At 60.0% G+C, this 23,275-nt stretch overlaps 1 protein-coding gene across 6 annotated transcripts in view; it reads right to left on the bottom strand.

The window, feature by feature from the left end:
• PRDM16 (PR/SET domain 16) overlaps window positions 1-23,275 on the bottom strand; it is a 326,161-nt gene that overhangs the window by 207,841 nt on the left and 95,045 nt on the right. For all 6 annotated transcript variants that reach the window (XM_061185098.1, XM_061185097.1, XM_061185101.1 and 3 more), the window contains exon 2: window positions 9,891-10,240. In XM_061185098.1, coding sequence (XP_061041081.1) covers window positions 9,891-10,240 — 350 coding nt within the window. The remainder of the gene's footprint in view (window positions 1-9,890; window positions 10,241-23,275) is intronic.

Below are 23,275 nucleotides of genomic sequence, written 5' to 3' on the forward strand. Positions count from 1 at the left end.
ACCTGGCCTCGATCAGAGCAAACCCAGCCGCATCTCAGTGCCCAGCAGGGCCCCAGAGAGTGGAGGGAGCCCTGCGCCAGCCCCGAGCACAGCAGGAGAGGGTGGCCTGCAGGGGGACCCTCCGGCAGCTGCTGCCCCTGGACGGGTGGTGAGCGGCTGCATCACCCTGGTTTCTGGCTGAGGCCGAGGTGGCCTGTGACACGCTGAGAGCATTCCTAACCTGGGGATGACCAGCCCGCAAAAATTCCCAACTCGAGAGAACCTTTGATAAGCAGGTCTGGCTGGGAGGTCCACGCCCTTGTCCCGTGACCCAGGGAGACCTTTTATGGCCTGCGAGGCCTGGGATGCTCATCTGACCCAGCAGGGAGGGAGGCCCAGGGAGGGGGTGGACGATGGGCCAGCCAAGGCCGTGCTGGGGGTCCCCGGGGAGCCTCCTGGCCAGTAGCTGCCGGCTCTCAGGAGGGGCCACCCTCCCGGCCCGTCCCGCTCTCTGCGAGGCCGCTGCTGGGAAAGTACTTGAAATAATCTTTCCGTGTATAGGAGTGACACTGCACGTGCCTCAGTCTTAGCAGGTGGGTCCCACCACTTGCTTCCCGCCCGGGGAAGGCGGGCTCAGCCCGGGGAAGGCGGGCTCAGCCCAGAGAGGGCCGGCCAGAGGCAGCCCAGGCCAAACCTGAGAGCCACCCCCGCTCGGCCAGCGGTATGGGTGCAGACGGAGGAGGAGGCTGAGTGGTACATCGAGCCACTCCACGCCTTACTGGTCCCCGTTCCCCTGGAGGAGCTGGGGCCCGGGCCACCACCCACTGGACAGAGTGGTGGGGGTGGAACGCCCGCGTGGGCTGGGGGCTGCTCTAACCGCTGGCGGCTGGCGCAGCGGGCCAGTGCGGCTGGCCCAGCCTCCGCGCTCAGCGTGTGTTGGCCGCATGAACTACAGGGGCAAGTGGCAAGGCAGAAGGATGCCGCCTGGGGGTCCCCTGTCTGGTCCCTCGCCCCTGTGCCAACTTACCATGCGACCTTGTGGGACCCCCTTCCCTTTCTAGGGCTCGGGGTTCCCACCTGCACAGTGAGGGGGAGAAATGGTGATGCCCCAAGTAATCTCCAGGCATGACACAGACGATCAGTGCCCGGGAAGCCCCCCCTCAACCTTGACCATCAGGCCATGCCCTTGGGAGGGGCGTCAGGTCACTGGTCAGTCTCCAGCGGGCTCCCCTCCGGAGGACAGCAGTGCCAGTGGCCAGCTGTTGGGGTGTGGGTGGGATCGCTCCAGGGCCCCTTCCCGGCCTCACCTGCCGCCCAGAGCTCCACCAGGAGGACAGTGGGGCCGCCAGGCTGTGCCTGGCTCCGGGGTTGGGGGCTGTGGTGGAGGGGCGTGGGGGTGGGAGCAGGGAAATCCACGGTAAGCCCCTTTCTTGGGGCTTCCACCTGAGAATGGAGACCTCCCAGTGGCCCCTCTTCCACTGTTAAATAGAATGCAGATTCCTGGGGACCCCCATCAGGAATTCGAATCCACTAGGTAAGGGTGGGGCCCTGAATCTGCATTTTGAAGGTGACTGGGGGATTCTCAGCACGATCGTTTGAGAACCGCAGCTCCACGGGACCCAAGCTTGAGGTGAGCAGGCGGAAAAGATTTCCTTTTAGATTCCTGGACTTTGCGCCTCGCAGGCTGACGGCCTGGGGTGGGGACCCCATGGTTCCTGCCTGAACACGTCTCCCCCCCGCCCCAGCCAGGCCCCAGGTGCCCTGGGACCAGCTCAGGATCCTGGCTCCAGAGAGGCTCCAGAGAGGTCTCTGGGGTCTGGAGAATTCCACAGCGGGGCACCCGAGGGGTGGACACTCATGCCTGCCAGGCCCTGCTGCGGTCCATCGGGCTGGGATTTGGGATCTACTTACAGACAGAATGAGGGCCACGGAGTAGAAAGCGCCTTGCGTGGCCAGCGTGTGCACACAGCAGGTGCCTAATGAACGCCAGGCCTTCCCCTCTCGCCCACGCTTTTGGGCCACAGAGCAGCTGCCCGGTCAGCCTGCCCCAGCCTTGCCAGTCCTGCCCAGCACAGGGACCCAGGTGCCTTTGTCACAGTCCCTGAACGTGTGATCCCCATTTCCCTTAAAGAAAAAGGAGGGGGGAGGGCGGGAAGAGGTGACAGAGCACCCCATTCTTGCCGGCTTTCTGGGAGCCAGTGAGATAGGCTGAGCCCAGGTCCCCTGGGGAGGCTGAGCCGCCACCCGGAGGAGGAGCCATCTTGCCCTCCTTCCGCCTTCCCACTCGCTTCCTTCTGACAACCCCAAGGCTATTTCCACGTCTCTGGTTCACAAGCAGCCTGTTCCAGGGTAAGGGCGGGCTTGTTGTCACTGGCGTGTGTGTGTGTGTGTTCCTGTGTGTATGTGTGTGTGTGTGTGATGCAGATGGTAAAATACCATTTAAGAAGTTGGTATTCATGGACGTCTCTCGAATATGAAAGGAAAATATTTATTTCCTTTTTCGCTTGTGAATCAGAATGCTCTATTTAAAGAAAGTACCCTCTGCTGGACTGTGGCTGAGTTATTACCCCTTAAGGAAATAAAGAAGAACTACCAGGGAGGTATTCTTAGTCATTCTCTCTCCTTTTCCCGAAAATTCCTTATATACCCGTGCCTCGGAGCTGGGCCTAAGATAGTGCAGGATTTCACGGCATTCTTGGGCTAAAAACGTCTGGACCTGATGTCATGGTGCTTGGGAGAGATGGCAGAGGGTCTGCGCTGGGAGCGGTTCCCGAGGAAACGAGATGGCGCGGGTTTCTGTGTCCCCAGCCCCGCTGCACAGGCGCACCCAGGCCGCCTCCCACACGGCCCTGTTCCCACAGGACAGCCCCTCTCGTGGAATCCGGGTTCCTGTTTGACAGCCTGGGAAGAGGGTCCCCAAACCTGTTGTCATCCAGGTGTTTCCACGGGCTGTGAACATTCCCTGGGCGCAGCTTACGACTTTGGACACTTTCTGAATACATGTTACGCCTCCTAAACGCATTCAGAAAATCATTCCGGGGGGCAAAAAGGCCCTGCCATGTTTCTAGGTCTAAAATAAAATTCCAGACCACACAGGAGAGTCAGTGTCAGGGGTGAATTAGCCGGCTGGGCAGAGGAGGGCAAAGTAAAGGGAGACTCTGGGCTCCCGTGTCCCTGGGGGGCGGGATGCTGCCGGGATGGTTCCAGTGTGTATCCTGGTGCCACAGAGAGAAAGGACAGAAAAGATTTGGGACTGAGAATACCAAGCCCTGTGAGTAAGGCCATCAGACCAGCAAGAGGCCCAGCCTTTACAGCTGAGACCGGTCCTGGCCCCCTTCCCCAACAGGCTTTCCCGCACGGCTGGAATTCCAAGAGTAAACAGAGCAAGATGGTCTAAGAGCCAAATACAAAGAAGCAAAGAAGCATGCCTCCCGGCATGGCCGCAAGAGCACTTGCCGCGCGGGCTTTAGGGTGCAGAATGCACGGAAGAGGCTGAAGTGTGATCCTTGCACCAGGATGAACGCGGAAGAGAGAGGGTAGGAAGTGTGCTCGTGTGTGTGTGCAGCACGGAGCACGGCCCCCTGTACTCGGGCCGCAGGGGTGGCTCTGGGACAAGCCGTTCCCTGCAGTAGAATCTGCGTGCCCCCAGTGACCCAACCCCAACCATCCCCCTTGCCTCCCGGGGCCCCTGGCGCAGAGGCTAGAGGTCTGGAAGGATTCCCCCCTTCTCTTTCTTTCCAGCCTGGCTACTCTCACCCCCACGGCACATTCTAATTTCCTAGAAGTTTTCACAAACCCTGTGCTCAGGGAGGTTTGTTGGGACTTTTGGTTCAAAACCAGGACAGTCCTGGGCAAAACAGACATGGCTAGTCCCTCATCTGGCCAAAGCCAGGCGTCTCTTGGGTGGGGTCTGGGCACCTGTTTTTCTGATGCTCCAGGTGATTCCGTGTGAGGCCCTCGGATGGAGACCTCTGCTCTCAGGTCTCAGACACCCGGGAAACGTCTGAAGGACAGTCCTGACCTTCGAGTACCAGCTGTCACATTTTGCTCTGCAAACTTGGCAGACGCTGTCTAGAGCCAGGGCTTGCCCCTCCTCCCAGGCTGCGTGACCGTCCTCTCGGGGTCACCTGGAGCAGTGGGGGGATGCTGAGCCCAGCTTTCCTCTCTCACCATCCTGGGGCCACAGGTCCCTCCACGGGGTGGGCTGGGGCTGAAAGAGCCGGGGATTCTGTGGCTGTCGGCAGTTCAGGGCCACAGAGGAGGTGCCCGCCGGCTGGACACCAGCTCTGCTTCCACAGGGCTGCTGCCGAATGACATGCCTGCGGGTGCAGACCAGCCGCGGCTGTCGCTGTGTCTCCCGGAGGATGAGCACTTCCTTCCCGAGCCTTGGGGAGCGGCCAGGCCTGGCCATGGGGGCGCTGGCTGCCTCAGCCCTTTTGCGGCCGGACAGGCGCCCACAGCGCCGGGAGGTCAGTGCAGGGGGCAGGGCGCTGGGAAGCTCAGGCTTCCGGGGCTACCAGGTGCATCCAGGATCTTTCAGGTGACAAGTCCAACACATGTGTCTGTCTCCAGGTGGACGGGATTTCTCGTTTGGTCCTTATGCGGCAGGGACTGGAGAGAATTGAAGCCCATTCCCAAGAGCCTCGGGAACTCTGTCCCGGGGGGAGGTGGGTGCTTGGTTATAACAGGAGTCACTGCTGCCTGAGCCCAGGCCTTGATGGCCTTGGGGGCAGGGAGCCCCGGGGTGTTGGTGAATCGTGCTCACATTCAGGCGTGCGGTAAGTTCAGCAGGAAAGAGGACAGGGTGCTTGAGGCCAGAGCGTGAGGGTATAAATGCAGGAGAAGAAAGAAGTGGAGGTCCGTTCCCCACGGAGCCCTGGGGCTCAGATTGCGGCCAGCACAGAGGTGCCCACGTGACTCCCGGCCAGGCTGGGGCAGGTGCCAGGGCGCAGAGGCCAGCCCCACCCAGGAACTCCTGCCCCTCCCCGTGTCGCACTGAATTTGGTCTCAGCCAATCTTACATTAACGACAATGTCTCAGAATCTCAGCGTGCAGGGCTGGGTAGCAGCTTTTGCCTGGAACATCCCCTGCCCTAGCATCTCTGGATGTGCTGGCAGCCCGTGGTCCTCGGGGGTGGCCGGTGGGTCCTGGCCCTTGCCAAAGCCATCCAGGGGGAGCCCTGGACCCCAGAGGAGCTGGCTTGGGGGCCATGTGATGGTAGCACCCGAGAGACAGGGCAGCCTGAGGCCTTGGGGCTATTTCCCCTGTGACCCTGGAGCTTCCCACAGACCCTGGCCCAGACACGGCCATTTGTTGATTGAGCAAATGAACATGTATATTAATATTCAGGAACCACAGCCAAGGGGATGAGGTAATCCACTCAAGTAAATTCTTTAGATAATTGAAACCCCATCAATTCACGTTAACGTTAACGTTTTCCACCAGCTCCTTAAACAGAGGCAGACGCATTTTTTTTCGACAGATGATGCTTGAGTGCCAGCTAGAGGCTGGGCAAAGCTCTGGGCACCAGAGAGCCTGCCTTTCTGGGGGAGACAAGTGCTCCACCAAGAAACAAGCAGAACCGGGTGATTTCGGTGCGAAAATCACTCCTGCCACCTCCCCGTGGAGACCTGCACGGCCTGCCCCAGCCCGGCTGCACAGCTGCAGGGCCCTGCCTCGGGGGCAGGTGGCACCTCTGAGGAGAGGGCTGCACAGCCCGCCTCCCTCTGGGCTGTCACTCGCAGCTACCTCTTAATTAGCAAAATAAACAGCACGATGATAAATGTCATGATTTACTCAACAAATGATCAAAATCATTGTTTTTCAGACCCCAGGGCAATAAAATGCAATCACTGGGTGATTTATTCTGGGCAGGGTGAGTGGTGGCTGCCTCAGCGGGCAGGCTGTGTCTGGGGGGAGGGGTCTGGGAGCTCGAGCATCCTCCCGGGCACGAGAACAGACGACCTCCCTTCGAGATGCAGCCCATGGGGGCCGTTTCCACGCACCCCACGCTCCCATCTGTGTCCAAGGATGCGGCTGCCGGGTCCGGGGAGCACGTGGGGCCCATCTGTGCTTTCTTCCAAAACGACAGGGGGTCACTTCCTGGTGTCCCCCAAAGTACCCGGTGGGAGCGGGGGAAGGTTTAGAGTCATTGAATGTTCCTGACGCCCACATGGGGAGGAAGGCAGATGAAGAGTGGGAGGAGGGTGCCCAGCCACGGGGCCAACACGCACCGTCCCATTTTGCTCAAGTAAAATTCCTACATGAAACAAGGCTGCTCCTGCCACCTTGATCCTGAAGATGCCAGGTCACTCATGCTACCCCAGCAGGGACAGAAGCATCGTGTCACTGGAAACCGTGTGCACCACGAAAAGAGAAAAGGAGATGGGACCCTTGGATTTTAGTTCAATGGAATGGTCCACAATAGGAATTCTGTTCTCTGAGCAGAAAGAAAATTGTTTCCATGGTGTCCCAAAAGGAGGGTAGGAATAATCGGTTTGACCTTGATTTTGAGCCCATCCTCCGAGGGACACCCACCCTGTGTCTGCGAGGGGCTGCCTCTGGACCCCCCTCTCCTGCTGGACCCCAACACCAGACCTCACGGGAGCAACCACACTCCGCGCCCGGCCAGGCCACAAAACGCTCCCACCACCCTCCACCCCTCGGGGATCCAGACCCATCCAGGCTCCTCCTCAGAGTTCCTTTGCCACCTTCGCTAGAATGTCATTACCTGTTCTTTCTTCTTCAGGAACTAAATGCCATGTAAATTGTAGTAAAAGCAAATCAACCTGATTTATGGAGCTTAATTACCAGCATGAGATTGAACATCGACACATGCAAAATTCGGGACCGGACTGTAGGCCTTTGGGTGTTGTCCCTGGGACCTGCCTCTGACGGTCCTGCATCTGCCCTGGCCTCCTTGGCGGTGACACTTAGGCCCTGACATTTTCCTGTGATTGTCTTGGTCCCCAGGCCTGCTTTGGGCTGAGCTGACCGCAGGCCCGGGGACAGCGTCCCAGCAGGAGCACGAGGACGTGGTCAGCTGCCTCACTTCGGGACTCCGGGGTTCGCTGGAGGCTCTTCTGCGGTCCGGAGCCACAGAAAGATCCAGGCTCTGGAGCCTGGGCTTTCCGCTCCTAATCTCGAGCCCTGTTTGCAGCAGAGCAAAGGCGAGGACCACGCCTGCCCTTGAAGGGGCAGCAGCCGGCCACTCCTCTGGCCCAGACGCTATCACACTCGAGCAGGGCACAGAAACAAAGTGAAACATCGGTCGCCTGTTTAGGGATGCGAGTGAGGCTCTTTGATTTCCACCCCAGAGACCCATGGAGCTAGAAAGAAACCACCTCGACCTTATGATTTATTTCAAGCAAAAGGGGGTTCGCCCTGATTTTCGGGGCGCCTGCTTCCTCCTCCCTCTCCTTCCGGCCCGATTCTGCCCTTGGGGCTCGACCGCGATGACGGTGATACAAACAGCTGCTCACGACCGCATCGGACGGGACGGGACAGGAGGCCGCGAAGCCCAGAGCACGTGGTCGGGGCCCGAACTCGCCGAGGAAACAAAGTCAGAGCCCGCCGGTGCGTCTGGAACACTACGTGAGGACGTGGACTCGGAGAAATACCTGCTGGTGCCGGCGGGGAAAGGCGGCGGTCAGGTCACGGCCCCGGAATCAAGGCGCTGTCCGGGGGAGGTGCCGTGGAGGGGAGCGTTCCCGCACGTACACGGAGGACAAATGATATCGCAAAGTCAACAGGCACCGGGCAGATAACAGCCACGGCCCGTACCAGGCCCGGCACCCAGGGCGGCGGCGATACGGGCTGTTTCTTTAAAAATAGAGCAAACAGAGGCCTGCATCAGAGCAGACAAGAACCAGGTTGCCTCAAGGTCATCCATCGCACTACCCGTAGGGTCCGTTTACCCTGCAGCATCTGAAGGGCGCCTCTTAATTCAATAGTCCAGGCCTTTCCGAGCACGCGACACAAACACCCCTAAATTCCTTCCGAACAGCCAGGCGGGAAGGGCAGGACAGGTCGTCTGCAAAAAGCCACTGAACAGCCCAAACCACTTACCTGTTACGTTGTCTGAAGATGCTCTCCTCGGCCCAATGAGGGCCACCCTGTGGGTCTCCGAAGAGCACACGACCTGCCCCCAGGAGGGCCGCATCTCCCAACTCCTCACCTCCCACCTCACCTTGCTCCCACCCGGCCGGCCGCTTCTGCAGGTGACCCAACCTTGAGAGGCACACACGGCATCGGGCGCCTGGGGACAGCAGGGGACGGGCCGGCCTGCACGGTCCAGCTGGCCAAGCTGCGGCCTCCCCAACTCTGGGTTGTTGTGAATTCTGGCTGGCCTGCTCTTCCGTCCATCTGGTCAACCCACTACCCCTCTAAACCTTCAAAGTCTACAGAGCTCAGGCTGTCAGCTGGCAGCTGGTAGGGGGCTTCTGTGCCCCCTGATGTCCACACTCCATGTGCTACCACAAACCACACTCCCCCAGCTTGCTGGAGAGTGGGGGCGTCCTGCGTCCGGGGCACCCTCGTGTCCTTGTGAAGGGCATGGAGGTCTCAGGTCTGCGGCCACTGCCACCAGCACATGCACCGACTCAGGCAGCCTCTTTGACCTTTACGGAGGGTTTCCAAAGCTGACGGGCCCGGGGGAGATGCTCAAGGGCTGCTGGGGGTCCAGGAGCCTCCCAGGGGTTAGGAAGAGGCCGTGCACATCTCTAGGGAGCAGCGGAGGCTCCAAGGCAGCCTTCCAAGCCATAAAGACTCATGAGAGGGGAAAGACAGATGCAAATTCGCCCCTTGCTGTACACAGAAGGCCGAGACACACAGTTTGGGAACTTCTCCAAAGCCACGGAGCAGCTGGGGGGAGTCGGCTCCCCTGACCCCCGCTGCCCTGGTCCGCTGTAGGGGACATGGCTGCCGGCCACACAAGGCCCTCTTCCCTCCTTGGACAGCGCGCCCCTTCCTAGAACTGACCTCCATCCAAGCACTTTTGGAAGTTGTGAAACACCCAGAAGGAATCTGGGTTGGCATTTGCATTTTCCGTCCAGGCAGGGTCCCTGCCAAAAATACCACCGAGCATTGGCCGTGTGGAGCCAGCAGAAAGGCTACGACCAGAGGGGAGAGCGCTTCTGTGGGGCCCACGGTCCTTACGAGACCACCTTGAAAGCGCCCCCACTGGGGCCCAGTGACGCTCGTGGCCCGAGCAGAATACCTCCAGGGGGAGGACTGCCTTTGGGGGTGTCAGCAGCCGTGTCCCCACCTAACCGGCCTCCCTCTCCTGACCGCACACGGGCTCCAGGACCATCGAGCCAGGCCCAGATCGTCGGGGAAATGTAAACCACAAGGTGCCCCTCTCTGTCCCCGCTCATCTGAGAAGCGCAGGCTGCTCTTGGGGAGCCAGCTGACCCGGGCAGCCCGGCAGGAAGCCCTTAGCATGGATGTGCCTGGGGCATCTGTGGCAGCGTGGCCACCAGGCACGTTTTACGAACTGCCCCTGGCTGCTCCTGCCAGGAGGTGGGCCCCCATCTGAGGGGCTTTCCCGGGAGCAGAGACTCCTGTTCTGGGAGAGTCCATCCATCTCTGAGGTTCTGCCAAGATTGCAGCCTTAGCACCTAAGATCCAGACGGGAAGCTCGGGGGGTTTAAGACATGAGCTCATTAAAGACACATTTCCGGGAAGAGAGCGGGCACAGCGGACGGGGGCTGCCAGGCAGCTACGAGGCCCTCTGGTGTTTTCGGAGTCGCGTCATGCAAGCCGCAGGATAAAATAAGCCTGGGAAATGTGACATTCGAATGCTCTCTCCTACCCAGCCTCCTGCCCCCGGCGGCTCAGCTCACCCGGCTTTATAAATAGATGGAACACGAGATAAATGGCCGCGATCAATCACCCTGCACGACAGAGCTCACCTCCCAGCCGAAGTCCACCTCCTTCAGTGCGGCCCGGGGCGCCACCATGTACGGGCCAAACCGCTCCCCGACCTCCATCTTCTTCTTGGCCCAGATCCCCAGGCCGGCCCCGGGGATGGAGGACTCGCGGAGCTCGAAGTCTGGTGGGATGGGGATGTCCTCAGGAATGTAGACGGGGGCCTCGTAGGGCGAGCCTTCCTTGGGGGTGAAGTCCTCGCTGGTGGGGAAAGGGGACGGCGGCCCCATGGGGATGGGGGACATGATGCTGTCCTCGGTCTCGTCCTCGGCACTCTCGCCAGCCAGCAGGTCGGGGTCCGGCCCGTACATGTTATTTACAATGTCGCCGTCACCTGGAGGAGACAAGGCAGCGTCAGGCTCTGCAGCTCGGCTTCCCAGGGCTCAAGGCTCGGGACCACCTGGGACATGGGACAGAACAGAACCAAGGGCGCCAGAGGCCCAGGGGTCGCCCGGCCGCCACCCCTGTCTGGGAGGCATGGCCTCTGCTAGGGGTTCCCAGGGGACTGTTCCAGCAGCGTCTTGGGGAGCAACGCAGACCCCTGGGGGGCTCCCCGAGGCCCCGGGGGCAGCCCGAGGACACGCTGGCCCGTTCTGCGTTAGGACAGGAGAGAATGAGGTGCCCACACTCCACAGGTCGGGGGCGGCGGGGGAAGCCGACACACCAGACACCCGACCCGGGGCTGATGGTGAGGCATTCCTTCTGGAACCGCTTTGTGTCTGCAGCCTTGGAAATTAGGAAACGGGGGCAAGTCCCAAGTTCTTGGGAAGACTCAGAATTTGGGTTACCGTGAAATTTGCCCCAATACCTGGGCTGCTCTGGGCAGCTCAGTGGGGCCGGCTGGGCCCTGGGGAGAGTTCCTGGAAGTTCCCGATGAACTCATGGCAGGTTAGGACAGAGGCCTGTTGAGGTCATGAGTATGGGACCCATGGGGTGGCAGGTCATGGGACTGAGCAAAAGGGTCCCCAGCTTGTCTGTCTGCTGTGGGCCTTTCTTCGGGGTCCAGCCCAAGAGGCAGTTGGTGACAAAACAGTGCCACCTAGAAGTTCACCCGAGGGTGGCCCGAGGCACAGAAAAGATAATAAAGAGTGGGCGGGGGAGAGACAGGGCAAGCAAGCAGGTCCAACAGCCAGGAAATCAGCTGCACTCCTCGGTATCGACCCGAGAATGGAAAACAGGGAGGCCGATGGGTGAGGATGCCCAGCAGCGTTAACCCACAGCCCTCCAAGGGAGGGGCAACCCAAGTGTCCATCAACAGATGAGGGGATCAACGCGTGTGGTCCATCCACACAACAGAATATTTATATTAACATAGAAAAGAGAAAAGGATCACTGACACAGGCTGCAACATGGGTGAGCCTTGCAAACATCCCTCAGAGTGAAGGAGGCCGAACACAAAAGGCCACATGTCCTACGACTTCATTTATGTGAAACGTCCGGAAAAAGCAAATCCACAGAGACAGAATCCATGTTCGGGGGGAAACCGAGAGTGACCGACTGATTGGCACATGGTCTCCTTTGGGGGAAGAAAATGTTCTGGAACCAGATGGAGGGGGTGACTGCACACCCTGGTGACTGTGCCCCATGCCCCTGAATTGTGCACTTTAAAAATGGTTCATTTTTATATGCTGTGAATTTCACTCAATAAAATTAAAGAAGTCAGAGGAGAGTGAGAGGAGGAGAGGGGAGGCCCAGGGGTGGGAGGCGCACGGGCGGATTGCTCACGGCTCGGAGCCTGCTGACCTCTGATCTAGATGCTTCCGCCCAAGTCCCTCCTTCTGGGACTTGAAAACCTTAGAAAGTGACCCAAATGCTGTGGTCACTTTGGCCCTCGTCTCGCGGCCCCCTCCCTGCTCCTGAAAGGGTCGTCTCCAGGGAGACGGGAACTTTTCAGTACCAGTAAAACGACCTCAGATCCGATGGAGAAGTAACAAAATGTTTTCTTTCAAAAGAAACCAAAGTCTAAAAAAAAAAAAAAGAAAGAAAAAATGGGGATAACACTTATTTAATTTAGCAGTATTCACAGAAGTAATTATTATGTTTTATGTGGCCAACGGTTCCTTTTTAATTGACTCGTAGGATCCTTTCAAAAATGCAACAACAGAACGGCAGCTGCTACTCCCCCATCCTGGGGACCCGAGGCTGTTTAGGTTTGAAAGAACACCCCGACCCTTCCTGGGGCTGCGCGTGCACCAAGGTGTATTGCGGGGATAATTAACATGCCACCTTATCATGTGACCTGGTGACTGCACAGAGCTCCCAGCAGACTCAGGTAGGACCCCCCCCAGCGCGCTCCCTGACCCCTCCAGGGTCTGATGCCTTTGCTTCCGGGCCGGTAGGAGTCCGGCTCTGTTGGTGTGAGGGCGCTGGGCAGAGAGCGGGGACGTGTCCCCATCCCATGCATATCCATCTCAGGGCTCTTTTTGTTTTTCTGGGTTGTTTTTTGTTTTGTTGTGTTTTGTTTTCTTTCTGTTTGAATTCGACTTCCCAAAACACCTCACCTACTGGAGGAAAATCAACGCTTGAAGGGCACGTTTGATTTACTGGCCAAGCAAACAGCTTAGGAGAGAAAGGTGGTGTTTCCTGCTGATTAAAGGAAGGCTGTGCATCGCCCACCTCCCACCCACCGCAGTCACCGAGGTTAAGTGATGGCCCGGAGCCGCCAGGAAAGCCCAGGTCTCGTTTGGCTGCCCCACTGCTGGCGGGGAGGGGGCCCTCTGTTTTCAGACGTGGCTGAGAGGAGGCCTAAGGGTGCGCAGAAAACATCTGGAGAAAAGGAGGCGTGCTGAGCAGCCCCCCAGGCCCTGCAAGAAGCAGGAAGCAGCTCGGATGCTGCTGGAGCCCGTGCGGGACCAGCACAAACTGTCCCTCCCCCCAACCCCGGGTCCCCGAGCAGCTGGGAGGCTGGATGGAAGGAGCATCCTCCCTCGGCCCGGTGCCCCAGCCAGACTGCCCTCGGGACGGGTGGCCCAGCAGGAGCCCCTCAGCCCCGGGCTGCCAGGCTTTTCCAGGGAGGGGGCATCATTGCCCCCGGCCCCCGCCCCCTGCCACCCAGGCCTGTGACCACCGTCACATTCCCAGCCAGTGCTCTCTGGAAGGGCGGAATGCAGTGCCAGGAACGTGAGCTTTTTATGACCTTGGGAATCTGGGCTGTGCCATGGCATGTTATTTACTCATGAGGAGACCGAGGTCCTTCACTGGGGTTTTGTGGTAGTTTCAGGCTCAGGGTTCATGACTGAGCCCGTCATCCCCAAAATTTCTCCTGGGAGATCCACCCAAATAATAAAAACAGGGAGGAGAGAGGAGGGGAGGCTGCAGGCAGCGACAGGAGGAAGAGGAGAGGCACGGAGTGATCCTGAGCCACGGCCACGGTAGTCAGGCCACAGGGCACCTGCCACCGGGGCCGGGTCCCAGCCAGGGCGACAGGCTCTCGGCAAACTTCATGCCGAAACCCCGTTGGAGGCTTGTCTGCCCTCTCTCACCCAGATCCCTAAAGCCACCCCTCCACCCCCCAGAGAGCCCCATCCAAACATCAAACCCACGGCCAGGATTTCAGGGTCTGGAGCGAGAGAAGGCCCCCAATGAGCACCGCTGTGCCCGACTGGCCGGGAGCAGAGGGTCCATCCGTGGGGCTGGCAGCCCTGCCGTGGCTAAACGAGCAGTATCCCGGGTGGGGGACATAAAGACCTCCGGCCCTTCCCTGAAGCTCCAGCTCCTGGTTGCTCGTAACCCTGGAATCAGGCCGATTGAAGCCTTGATCTGCGGCCGGGGGAGTGTGAGGCGGGCTTCTCTGAGCCACCGTGTGTTTTGCTCTGGTTCCTCCTTTATTGTGTGGCGGGATTTGTAGCAGAAGCCCTTAAACCATGCAGGGCACGGGGAAGGCCGTGGGCCGCCCGAGGCCACCTCAGCCAGCCCCCTGCCTCCACGTGGCCCTGTAGGTGGCGGGACATGGCTGCCTCTGCCCGGAGACCCCCAAGAAGAAGCGAGGAAAACGCCCCGTGTGGGGGCCGCCCTTCCACCTCCAGCGCTGCCTCCACCAGGGGGGCAGCCGGGAGGGTCTCCGGGGGGGCGTTGTACTGCAGTCTGCAGAGACGTCAGGTGTCAGGGTGGACGGAACATCACGTGCTTCTCAGAAGACTGGCCGTTATTGGAAGAAGATGCTTCAACGTTCCTTCCTAAAAACACCTGCACCCAGCCTCCTGGGCCAGCCCTGTCCTGGGGCGCAGACCCCAACCTCTGGCCTGGCAGGCTGCCCCTCGACAACCCCCTGGTCCAGGTGGAGCGTCTCATTTGGGGCGGGGGTGCTACACGTCACCCCACAGACACCAGGGCACAGGCACCAGGAACAGGGGATGGTGTGCTTGGAAGAAGCCGTCTGGGCCCAGAGGTGAGCTCAGCCTGATGCCGGCTGGGCCTCACCCCACAAATGCCACAGAGCTTCCTCCCCTGCACCCCCAGCACGTGCTGCGAGACCCTCCTTTCCTCCGCCGAAAGAGAAACACCCTCCACGCAAACAAAACACACGGGCCGCGCCTTGGGGTAAAACTGCAAATGCATCCAGGTCTGGGTCTCCTTGCCGGTTCAGCTGTGTCTCACCCTCATCACTGGGTTTAGAAACAGAAGTGGGTGCGTGAATGTCACAAGAAGGCAAAGTGGCTGCAAAGGCTCCGGCGGGGTGACACGTGGCCTGGGGGCCCAGCCTGCAGGACGAGGCAGCTTGACCTGTGGGCCCGAGCCCCCCCTCCCCCCAGCAATAGCCTGTGTGGCAATCATCTCGGGGTCAGTAGGTCAAAAGCAAATGGCCCTCAGCCAACTCGATGCTGACTCTGGATGGGGGTGGGGGGACTGCCACCTCCCAACAGGGCAGAAGAGATCCTTACGCGAGAGGGAAAAGAGGGACCCCTGGACCCCCATGAGCCGAGCTGCCCAGGAAGGGGACGTGGGGCACCGCTGTCGTACCCATGCTGGTGGCTCTGCTGGACCTGGAACTCGGTTTGCTGACGGAGCTCTGACGGGGAGGACAGTCGACGGCGGAGTCCACCCGGCTGCCGAGAGGTCACCTCGCTGTCTGCCCTTGGCCTTGGCCTGCTCCCCGTGGACCTGGGATGCTCGGCCCTGCCCAGTGAGGACTCGTGGGCCAGATGGCCGCCTGCTTCCGGGCTGCCACCTGAGGTCCTCCCTGCCCTCTGCAGCCGGCCCAGTCACTCCACAGACCCCAGCCCCGGAGGCTCTGTCCCCTTCTCAGGCCTCAGAGCCAATGGAACCGCTTCCTGTGTTCATCCCCAGAGGAGGACCAGGCAGCCTGGCCTGGGCCGGCCGCGCCACTATCAGCTGGCCACCCTGGAAGTGGTTGGGCTCCCGGAGCTGACCCCTTCTCCATGTAAATTAGAATAAACGCACCCGCCCTGGGCAGCGACGGTGACACTTGTGGGAGTGGCATGACGGCCAGGCCCAGGCTCAGGTCTCGGTTGGCTCCCCCGAAGCTCCTGGCCGCCCACATCTCTTTCCAATATCACATTTGGGGCTGAAGTTTGTTTACAGACCTCCTCTCAGTCAAGGACATGCCCAGGTCGGGTCAGGCCCCCTCGTACATCTTGTGAGCCGCCCCCTTCCTGGAGCCCCAGGAGGCCCAGCGCAGGCCCTGGGCCGGGAGCTCCCTTGGCCGTGCTGCACCCCGTGACCTCTGAGCCACAGAAGCCACAGCCTCACCCCTCGGAGGAGTGGGGTTCCCGTGGGAGACCTGCCTGCCCGGCAAAGACGTAACCCGGGTCCCACAGCGCTGACTCAAGGACACACGGGGACTGGGCACCAAGGGACACTTCTTGAGTCAGGCAGAGTGAGGTCGACGCTACGCTGAACTGAGCTGGAAGCTGATCTCAGGTGTGGCCCCTTGTCTGAAGGAGCCCAGGTGCGTTTAGGAGATAATGACAGATCCCAAATGCCCCTGGAGACACGACCATACGGCGTGGCGTCCAGCTGGGGGTCAGGCCAAGGTCCAGCAAGCTCCACATCCAGAGCTGCCCACGGGACACAGACCAGCTGGGGCGGCCCCCAGAGCATTGCCCAGAGGGACAAGTCCAGTCTGAAAGGCAAGTCACCGGCAGAGGGGGGCGGGTCCTCTGAGCATCCACACTGCCCGCTGACAGCCAGAGCAGGGAGCAGGGCAGCCACGGTGCAAACCTGCAGGTTCCTGACAGGAGCCAGCTGAGCGGGCTGGGCCTGGGGGTTTGAGAAGCAAGACGGACTCAGTCTGGATGTGGGGGGCGTTCTGCCCCTCTAGCTCAGGGGTTCTCAGAGCAGAGTCCCCAGACCAGTGGCACCGGCATCCCCATGGCACTTCTAGAGATGCAACTCCTGGGCTCCACCCAGACCTGCTCGACCTGAACCCGACGGGGGCTGGACCAGCCAAGTGTGAGGACCACTGTGGGAGCTTAGCAAGGGGGAGGGGCAGCCGTGTCTGCAGTGCCCCGACAATCAGAGTGCATCCAGGGGGATGGGACTCAGCACAAGGGGAGCAAGTCGCCTTAAACCTTCCAGGAGCTCTCCCTGGCAATCTGGGCCAGCACCCAACTACACGGCCCCGTTTCATTCATCCCTGACCTGTTGCAAGTAACCGAAAATGTGCCACTTAGCAGGAGAAAAGCGACCGTCACCGCATCTCCCGTAACCCTGCCTAGTCTGCACCTCAGACTGTTTTCCATCAGAAGCACTTGGAGGAAGAAGTCTTTGTTAAAGGAGCCACAGCCCGGCAGAGCTCGGTCCGGCCTGGTTCATTCCACCCGCCGCACACCCCCCCCCGGCTGGACAGAAAGGTGGGGTTTGCCAAGGGCTTCCCAAGGGCAGAGTGAGAGCCTGCCCTCGCCCGGCTTGCAGGGCAGCCTCCAAGGGGTCAGCCGCAGACGCGAGCTGCTTGCTTTTATTAACGAGTCTTTGGGGGTGAAAGGGGACGAGAGCTGCAACAGCATGTCCAAGTGTTCCCCCTTTCCTGGCGTCGCCGGCAGGGACAGGACCCACAGTTCCGTGCAGGACACACTCCGTTGTATCTCAGTGAGATGGGCTGGGCCAGGCCTCTCCGGCCTTTTCAACGGAAGCCTCCTACACAGAGGCCACCAGACACGGGGCCGCGGACCTTCAGGAAGTGCCCTCTCCAGGATCTGTGGGGGCCCAGGTCTGAAGTCCCTGTCATATCAATCAACAGCAAGGACCCCAGACCATGGCCTCTCCCAGGGAGAGGCAGGCTGGGGCACGGGCACCCCCCACCCCACGGTCAACTCCAGGTTTGAATGTCCGGGTACTGATCAGTTTCACCAGGCCTGTCAATGCAGTATTTAAAACTTACGGTTCAAAAAAAATTTTTTTTAAGAATTAAAGTTACTGCTCAGTTCAACTTATGAAAGGAATATGGTGGTCGAGGCGAAGCCGAGTGGAGAACGGACAACCCACCCGGTCACAGCCCTGAGACCTTGGGCAGCACGTCCCTGGTTGGCCACACGCCCATGCAATTCGAGGAACGTCCCGGAGAGACTGCGAAAGCAACCTGGGGACCACAGGTGGGCCTGGTCAGAACACTGTCTGCCTTGGCTCTGCCCGCCTGTGTGTGACAGGTGCTGACAGGCCTCAGGGAGCACGCAGCCAGCACTGCGGTTACTCTCCCCTCCAGGGAGGAGGCAGAGATGCGACTTCACCCGTCTTGTACATCATGGAAGGGACGCTCGGGGAGTGAGGACTTGCTCAAGGCCACACAGCTAGTCAGGGCCAAGCCGGGAGTGTTTAGACAGTCTTGATCGAAAGCCCTCAGACCCCGTATCACACAGCTCCAGTGTTCCCACCCCTGTGAGAAAGCACCTTAAAGAGTGCCCAGCCTTTAGTGATGGCCTTCCTCATGTCCACAGAAAATACACAGGAAATGAATGGGTAAATTTATGGGTGGACGGTTGGGTCAGTGGATGGGTAGATGAGGGGATAAGTGGATGGACAGATGGACAGATGGATGAATTCAGGAATAAATACATGGATGAATGGAGGGGAGGGGGGATGGAAAGATGAGTAAGAAGATGGATAAATGGGTAGATGGATGGTGGATGGATAAATGGTGGATGGATTGATGGACTGTGGAATTGTGGTCAATGGATGGTGGATGGATGGATAGTGGCATAATGGTGGATGGTGGCTGGTGGATGGATGGATGGTGATAGAATAATAGTGGATGGATTGTGGATAAATGGATAGATGGTAGATGGATGGGTGGATTGATGGCTGGATGGTGGATGAACGAATGGTGGATGGCTGGATGGTGGATGGAGGTTGGGATGAATGGTGGATCAATGGATAGGTGGTTGGTGGGTAGATTGATTAATGGGTAGATAGTGGATGGATGGGTGTAGAGTGGATGAATGGATGCATAAATGGATGGGGGCGAGGACAATCTTGAGGGCAATTTTTAATGACATAGGTGGAAAGCAGGAATCCTCACCACCCACCCCCCGACTCTTCTTCCCCGAGATGAAGCCCCACTAACAGGAGGCTCGAGTCTGATTGGTTAATCTGAAGACAATACCTGGGCTTGCTAGGCCCAGACCCCACCTCTTGGAAGAGCGCTGGGCGTCTCTGCTGCTCATTCAGGGCTTCCCTCCCTCCACCTGCGCAGGGCGGCATGCCTGGTCCAGCACTGTAGGGGTCGGGGGGCACATCTGTGATGCTGGGGTTCAGCCGCAGGCCTGCCCGGCCCTCTCACCTTCCACCGGAACCTTTTTGGAGAAACAGGATGGGACTTTGGTTCCCATCCTCTGACTTTTACTTCTTGAATCAAGCAGAGAGGAGTGCTGTGTACTGCGCCCCTCAGAGACCCCCCCAAACTTCTTCCCCAGAGCCTGTAAGTCCCCGCGGTCTGTGACTGTCACAAGGACCACCTCAGCTGCTGCTGGGCTGGGAGGGGACGGACAGAGGGACGAGTGCACTCAGATGAGCCGGGCCTGGGGGAGCCACCGGCTAAGGTGGTGAAATAAGATGCCCTGATTTCTAATCGGGATTTCGGTGCAGCCACCTTCCCGTCCAGCACAACAGGCGAGGGGAAGCCCCCTCCTCGGTGGGAGGGTCCTTGGGCCCCAGCCCGACTTCCGGAAACGGTTTGCTAGAAAGGGAAACCTGGGAATTGACACGGTCAGTCTTGCTATTGTTCTCGAGCTTTTAATCAACCGCAGCCACCACGGCGACCCCTCCCCCAGCCCTGGACCTTGGCTTTAAGACAGGAACTAAGAGTCCCCATTCCAGGAATGCCCCTGCCCAGGGCTGCGGCCACCAGGGGTCTCACCGCCTGCCCGAGCTGCCCAGGGCTGTGGCCGCCGCGGGCACCTTGGCTCCTGGCCTCCCCCTCGCCCGTCACCGCTGAGCTAAGCCCAGAGCAGAGCGCGGCTGTTATTAACGCGGCAGATTAATAGCACCGGGAAAAGACGTTCCTGCAAACATGCTAAATATTAATAACAGTCGGTGGCCGTTTATATTCCCAAACCCACTCCTGGGACCTTGCCTGCAGGGACCGGAGGCAACGAGCCCCAGCTGCCGGGCTAATGGAGCTGCATTGTCATCAGGGCCTGGAGAGCCCGGGAAGGCGCAGGGCCTGGGGTCTCGCTCACCGCCCTGTCCCAGCCACTCCTGCGAGGGCCCGAGGTACGGACACCTCCCCCCAGAAGATGCAAGCTTCCCCCTCCTCTCCCCGTCCTGACAAGATGGCAACCGCTTTCCTGGCTACTGCCACACACGTGCACCTCTTTTGTCTCAAACCCTGAGCTGGCGGTGGTGGGCCCAGGCCTCTGACTTGGATAACTGCCACACTGGCCCCCCCTGCCGCTGGTCACCTGATGACAATCGGGAGCTGGTGCAACTCCCAAGACGTCACGGCTTGAACTGTGCCCCCAAAAGAGATGCACTGGTGTTCGAACCCCCGGAACCTGTGAATGTGACCTGATTTGGAAATAAGGTCTCTGCCGGCGTGACCAAGTTAAGATGAGGTCATTAGGGTGGCCCTGACCCAACGGCTGGTGTCCTGATAAGAAGAGGGGATAGAGTCACACAGAGAGACACCCGGGGAAGACGGCCGCGTGGTGACCAAGGCCTCCAAAAGGGAGACGGTAAACGTCTGCCGTTTGAAGCCCCCAGTTGAGGGTACTTTGTTACAGACACGAAGGCGCAGGCACAAAGAGCAAGGCTGGAGGGCCCTGACCAGCCACAGTATGTGGCCCCGGGGCTGCCGTCACCTCTCACAGGGTCCCCCAACAGGAGGCCCCCGCCTGCCCCTCTGTTCTTAGTCTACCCGTAGCACCGAGTAGCAGGTCACCGTCTACCCATTTTGCAGACGAAGAAACTGATGCCCAGAGGGTAAAGGAGCAGGTGAGGCCCTTGCCCCGTTCCCTGCACGAGTCTCCAGCTGCTGGCTGGCCACTGCCAAGCTCAGCCGACCTCAAGGTCAGATTCACCTCCCGGGGTCAGCCCCGCACGTCTGGGAGAACCAGAGGTGGTACAGAGGTGAATCCAGAAGGGGACTCAGAGGAACTGCTCCTGCCGCCCTCCCCTCCCACACGTGAGGTCGGTGGGTGGGCCCTGGGCGAGCGTCACACCCACCCCACACCCCTGGGGCCCCCCGCGCCCTCCTCAGCATCCTGCCGGCAGCCTGGCCCCCAGGCCGTGGGACTGCCTCTGAGACAGCTCCGGGAGCCCGCTGCCCTCGGAGGCCCCACCCCAGACCCCCACGGCCCAGCCGAGTGGCCACAGAGCTGTGAGGGGCTCTGCCGGCAGCCCAGACCACCTGGCCTTCCTTAAAGCCGGCGCATGATTCTAAGACGATTATTTCTCCACGCAGTGCTCAGGGGACTCCGGCTCCGGCGTGCCTATTTCAGGCCCCACATCCACTATTTCCTCCCTGCCTCCGTTGCCCCGGGCATGCTCTGAATGACTCGCGATGCCACTGTAATTTTGATCAAGGCTTGTTCCCGGTCAAAAGCCTCTTTGTTTCAGAGAGATGTGATTTGGCCTTTTTTCTTCCTCTCCTTTATTCCTTGGTTAATATACCACTTCCCTGAGCCCCGGGGGCAGCGAGGTAGCCCACGGATTGCTCAAATCTCATGTTTTTCTTCTAAATCACCGCCGACTCTCCCTGGCCCCTGTGCTAAGCACCGTGTGAGCTGGCGGCTCAAGCAGGGGGTGTCCCCTAACCCGTCACCTCTGTACTGTTAATGCACCAGCGGGGCCCCGGGCCCCAAGACGCCCCCAAATATCAGGGGAGGGAGGCTCTACACACCAACTCTGTAACCTCACATCTGGCAACCACAGTGTGCTCTTGTAAAGATTGAAATAAAAGACGCCTAGCATAACATTTACCGCCTTAATTATTTATAAGTGCACAGCTTAGTGGCATTAAGCACATGAGCGCTGTGGTACAAACATCACCACCATCATCTCCAGAACTTTCTCATCTTCCCAGACTGACACTCTGCCCCCATGAAACACTCACTGCCCACCCCCTCCCCCAGCCCTGGGCCCCACCCTCCTACTTTCTGTCTCTGTGAGTGTGACTCCTCCAAGGACCTCATAGAAGCGGGATCACACATTCTGTGTCCTTTTGTGTCTGGCTTATTTCACTCGGCATCATGTCCTCAGGGTCCATCCACGTTGGAGCAGGTGTCAGAATCTCCTCCCTTTCTAAGGCTGAATAATATTCTGTCGCTTGGATGGACCACATTTTGTCTCTCCATCGTCTGATGATGGACACTTGGGTTGCTCCCACCTTTCTGGTGATGGTGAGTGATGCTGCCGCGAACATGGATGCACAAGGGTCTGTTTGAGTCCACAGTGCTTTGAGCATCACCGTAGCCCACAGGAGAGAAGGTTCGTACAGGCCGTTCGCCCAAAGTGAAACCAGCTTCTGTCCGGCAGCCCCTCATCCAGATCCTGGGCTCTCCCTCCCTCGCCGTCCCAGCTGATTCTCGGGTGCCATAAACACAGGCAGGCCCTCCTTCCACTATGCCTACAGATGCTCTCTGGACCTCAGCCCCCACCCCCATAAAAGACGGGTACACCCAACCTGCCCAGAAGTTCAAGGTACCAGCGCACCCCGACGTGGGGACTCTGCCATCGCACGATCGCCAGGGGCCCCACGCTGGACAGCGTGCACCAGCTGCCAGCAGGGCCCACGGCACCGCTGGGCTCCTTCTTCCTCCAGCATCCCTCTGTGCCCCGCGGTGCCCACACCCACCCCTCAGGAAAAGGGGACCCCATTCTGCTGGGCAGCACGGCCTTGGAGGCTCCCCAGTGAATGGGGCTTTGCCCTCTGGGTCTGGGGGGCTGCTCTGGGATTTGGGGTTTGGGGAGGCCCTCATCCAAGCTGGGCTTCAGAGGCACCTCCTCCGCCGGAGGGTCCTCGGGCCCCTCCCCTGCTCAGCCAGGTTTTCTGGGGCCTCGAGGCCCGAGGGCTGTGGAGTCCTGGACCCTCCAGACGGAGGAAGGGAGGAGGGACCCAGAAGGGATGTGGCTCAGGTGCCAAGGGCAGCACGTGGCCAGGACGGGCGTGGAGAAGGGATCCCAACAGCCACAGGCGCACTGAGGGGTGGGCCGTGGTGGGGATGGTCCCCTGGCCCTAGTCAGCCACCTCTGCTGGGGGTTTGGGGGGATGAGGCCGAGGTCCCGGCACGGAGGGAAGAGCACGCATCCGGCGGTGACCATCCTGCGCTGCATTTCCCCCCGTCTGCGCGGCCCCGCCGAGGAGGAACGGGCTGACGCTGAGCCAGCACCCCGGCCACGCCACCACACTATTTATAGACACATTTATCTCCTTAGTTCCCACCGACCCAGCCTCTGCGGCTCCATTCACAGGCCACGCAAGCGGACAAGTGTTGCCCGAAACAGAAACAGCTGAAGAGAGCGGTCCAGGGGTGCCTCCCTCTGCCCCCCTGGGGTCCCCGTGGGCTGGGGTGCCTGTGGGAGTGCAGGCGGGAGGGGCCAGGCTCTGGGCAGGGTGGGTGGGGAGGACACGGCCCTGCTTGGAGATGCTTGGGAGGCAGAGCCCTTTCCTCCTGGGCTTCTGCTCTGCGGCCTTTGCTGCCCTCGGAGCAGGCTTGGCGCTCCCAGCAGCTCGGGGTGCTCAAAATGAGAGCTGGGCCGGAGGAGGGGGCCGCCGTGTCCATTCGCCTGCAGCCCTGGAGATGGGGTGGCCGGTGGTGGGCGAGGGTTCCCTCCCTTGAGGCCAGCTGGCTCCCTGCCCTACGCTCCCTGCCCCCACCAACCAGGGGTGTGGTGTCCTTAGGCTGAGCCCCTCGGAGGTCAGGACTGGGGGCTCAGGGCTTCTCAGCTCCCCCATGGGCAAGTGGTGCCTTCTTGG

Source organism: Eubalaena glacialis, chromosome 3, assembly GCF_028564815.1.
Source record: "Eubalaena glacialis isolate mEubGla1 chromosome 3, mEubGla1.1.hap2.+ XY, whole genome shotgun sequence".
Classification (NCBI taxonomy): Eukaryota; Metazoa; Chordata; class Mammalia; order Artiodactyla; family Balaenidae; genus Eubalaena; species Eubalaena glacialis.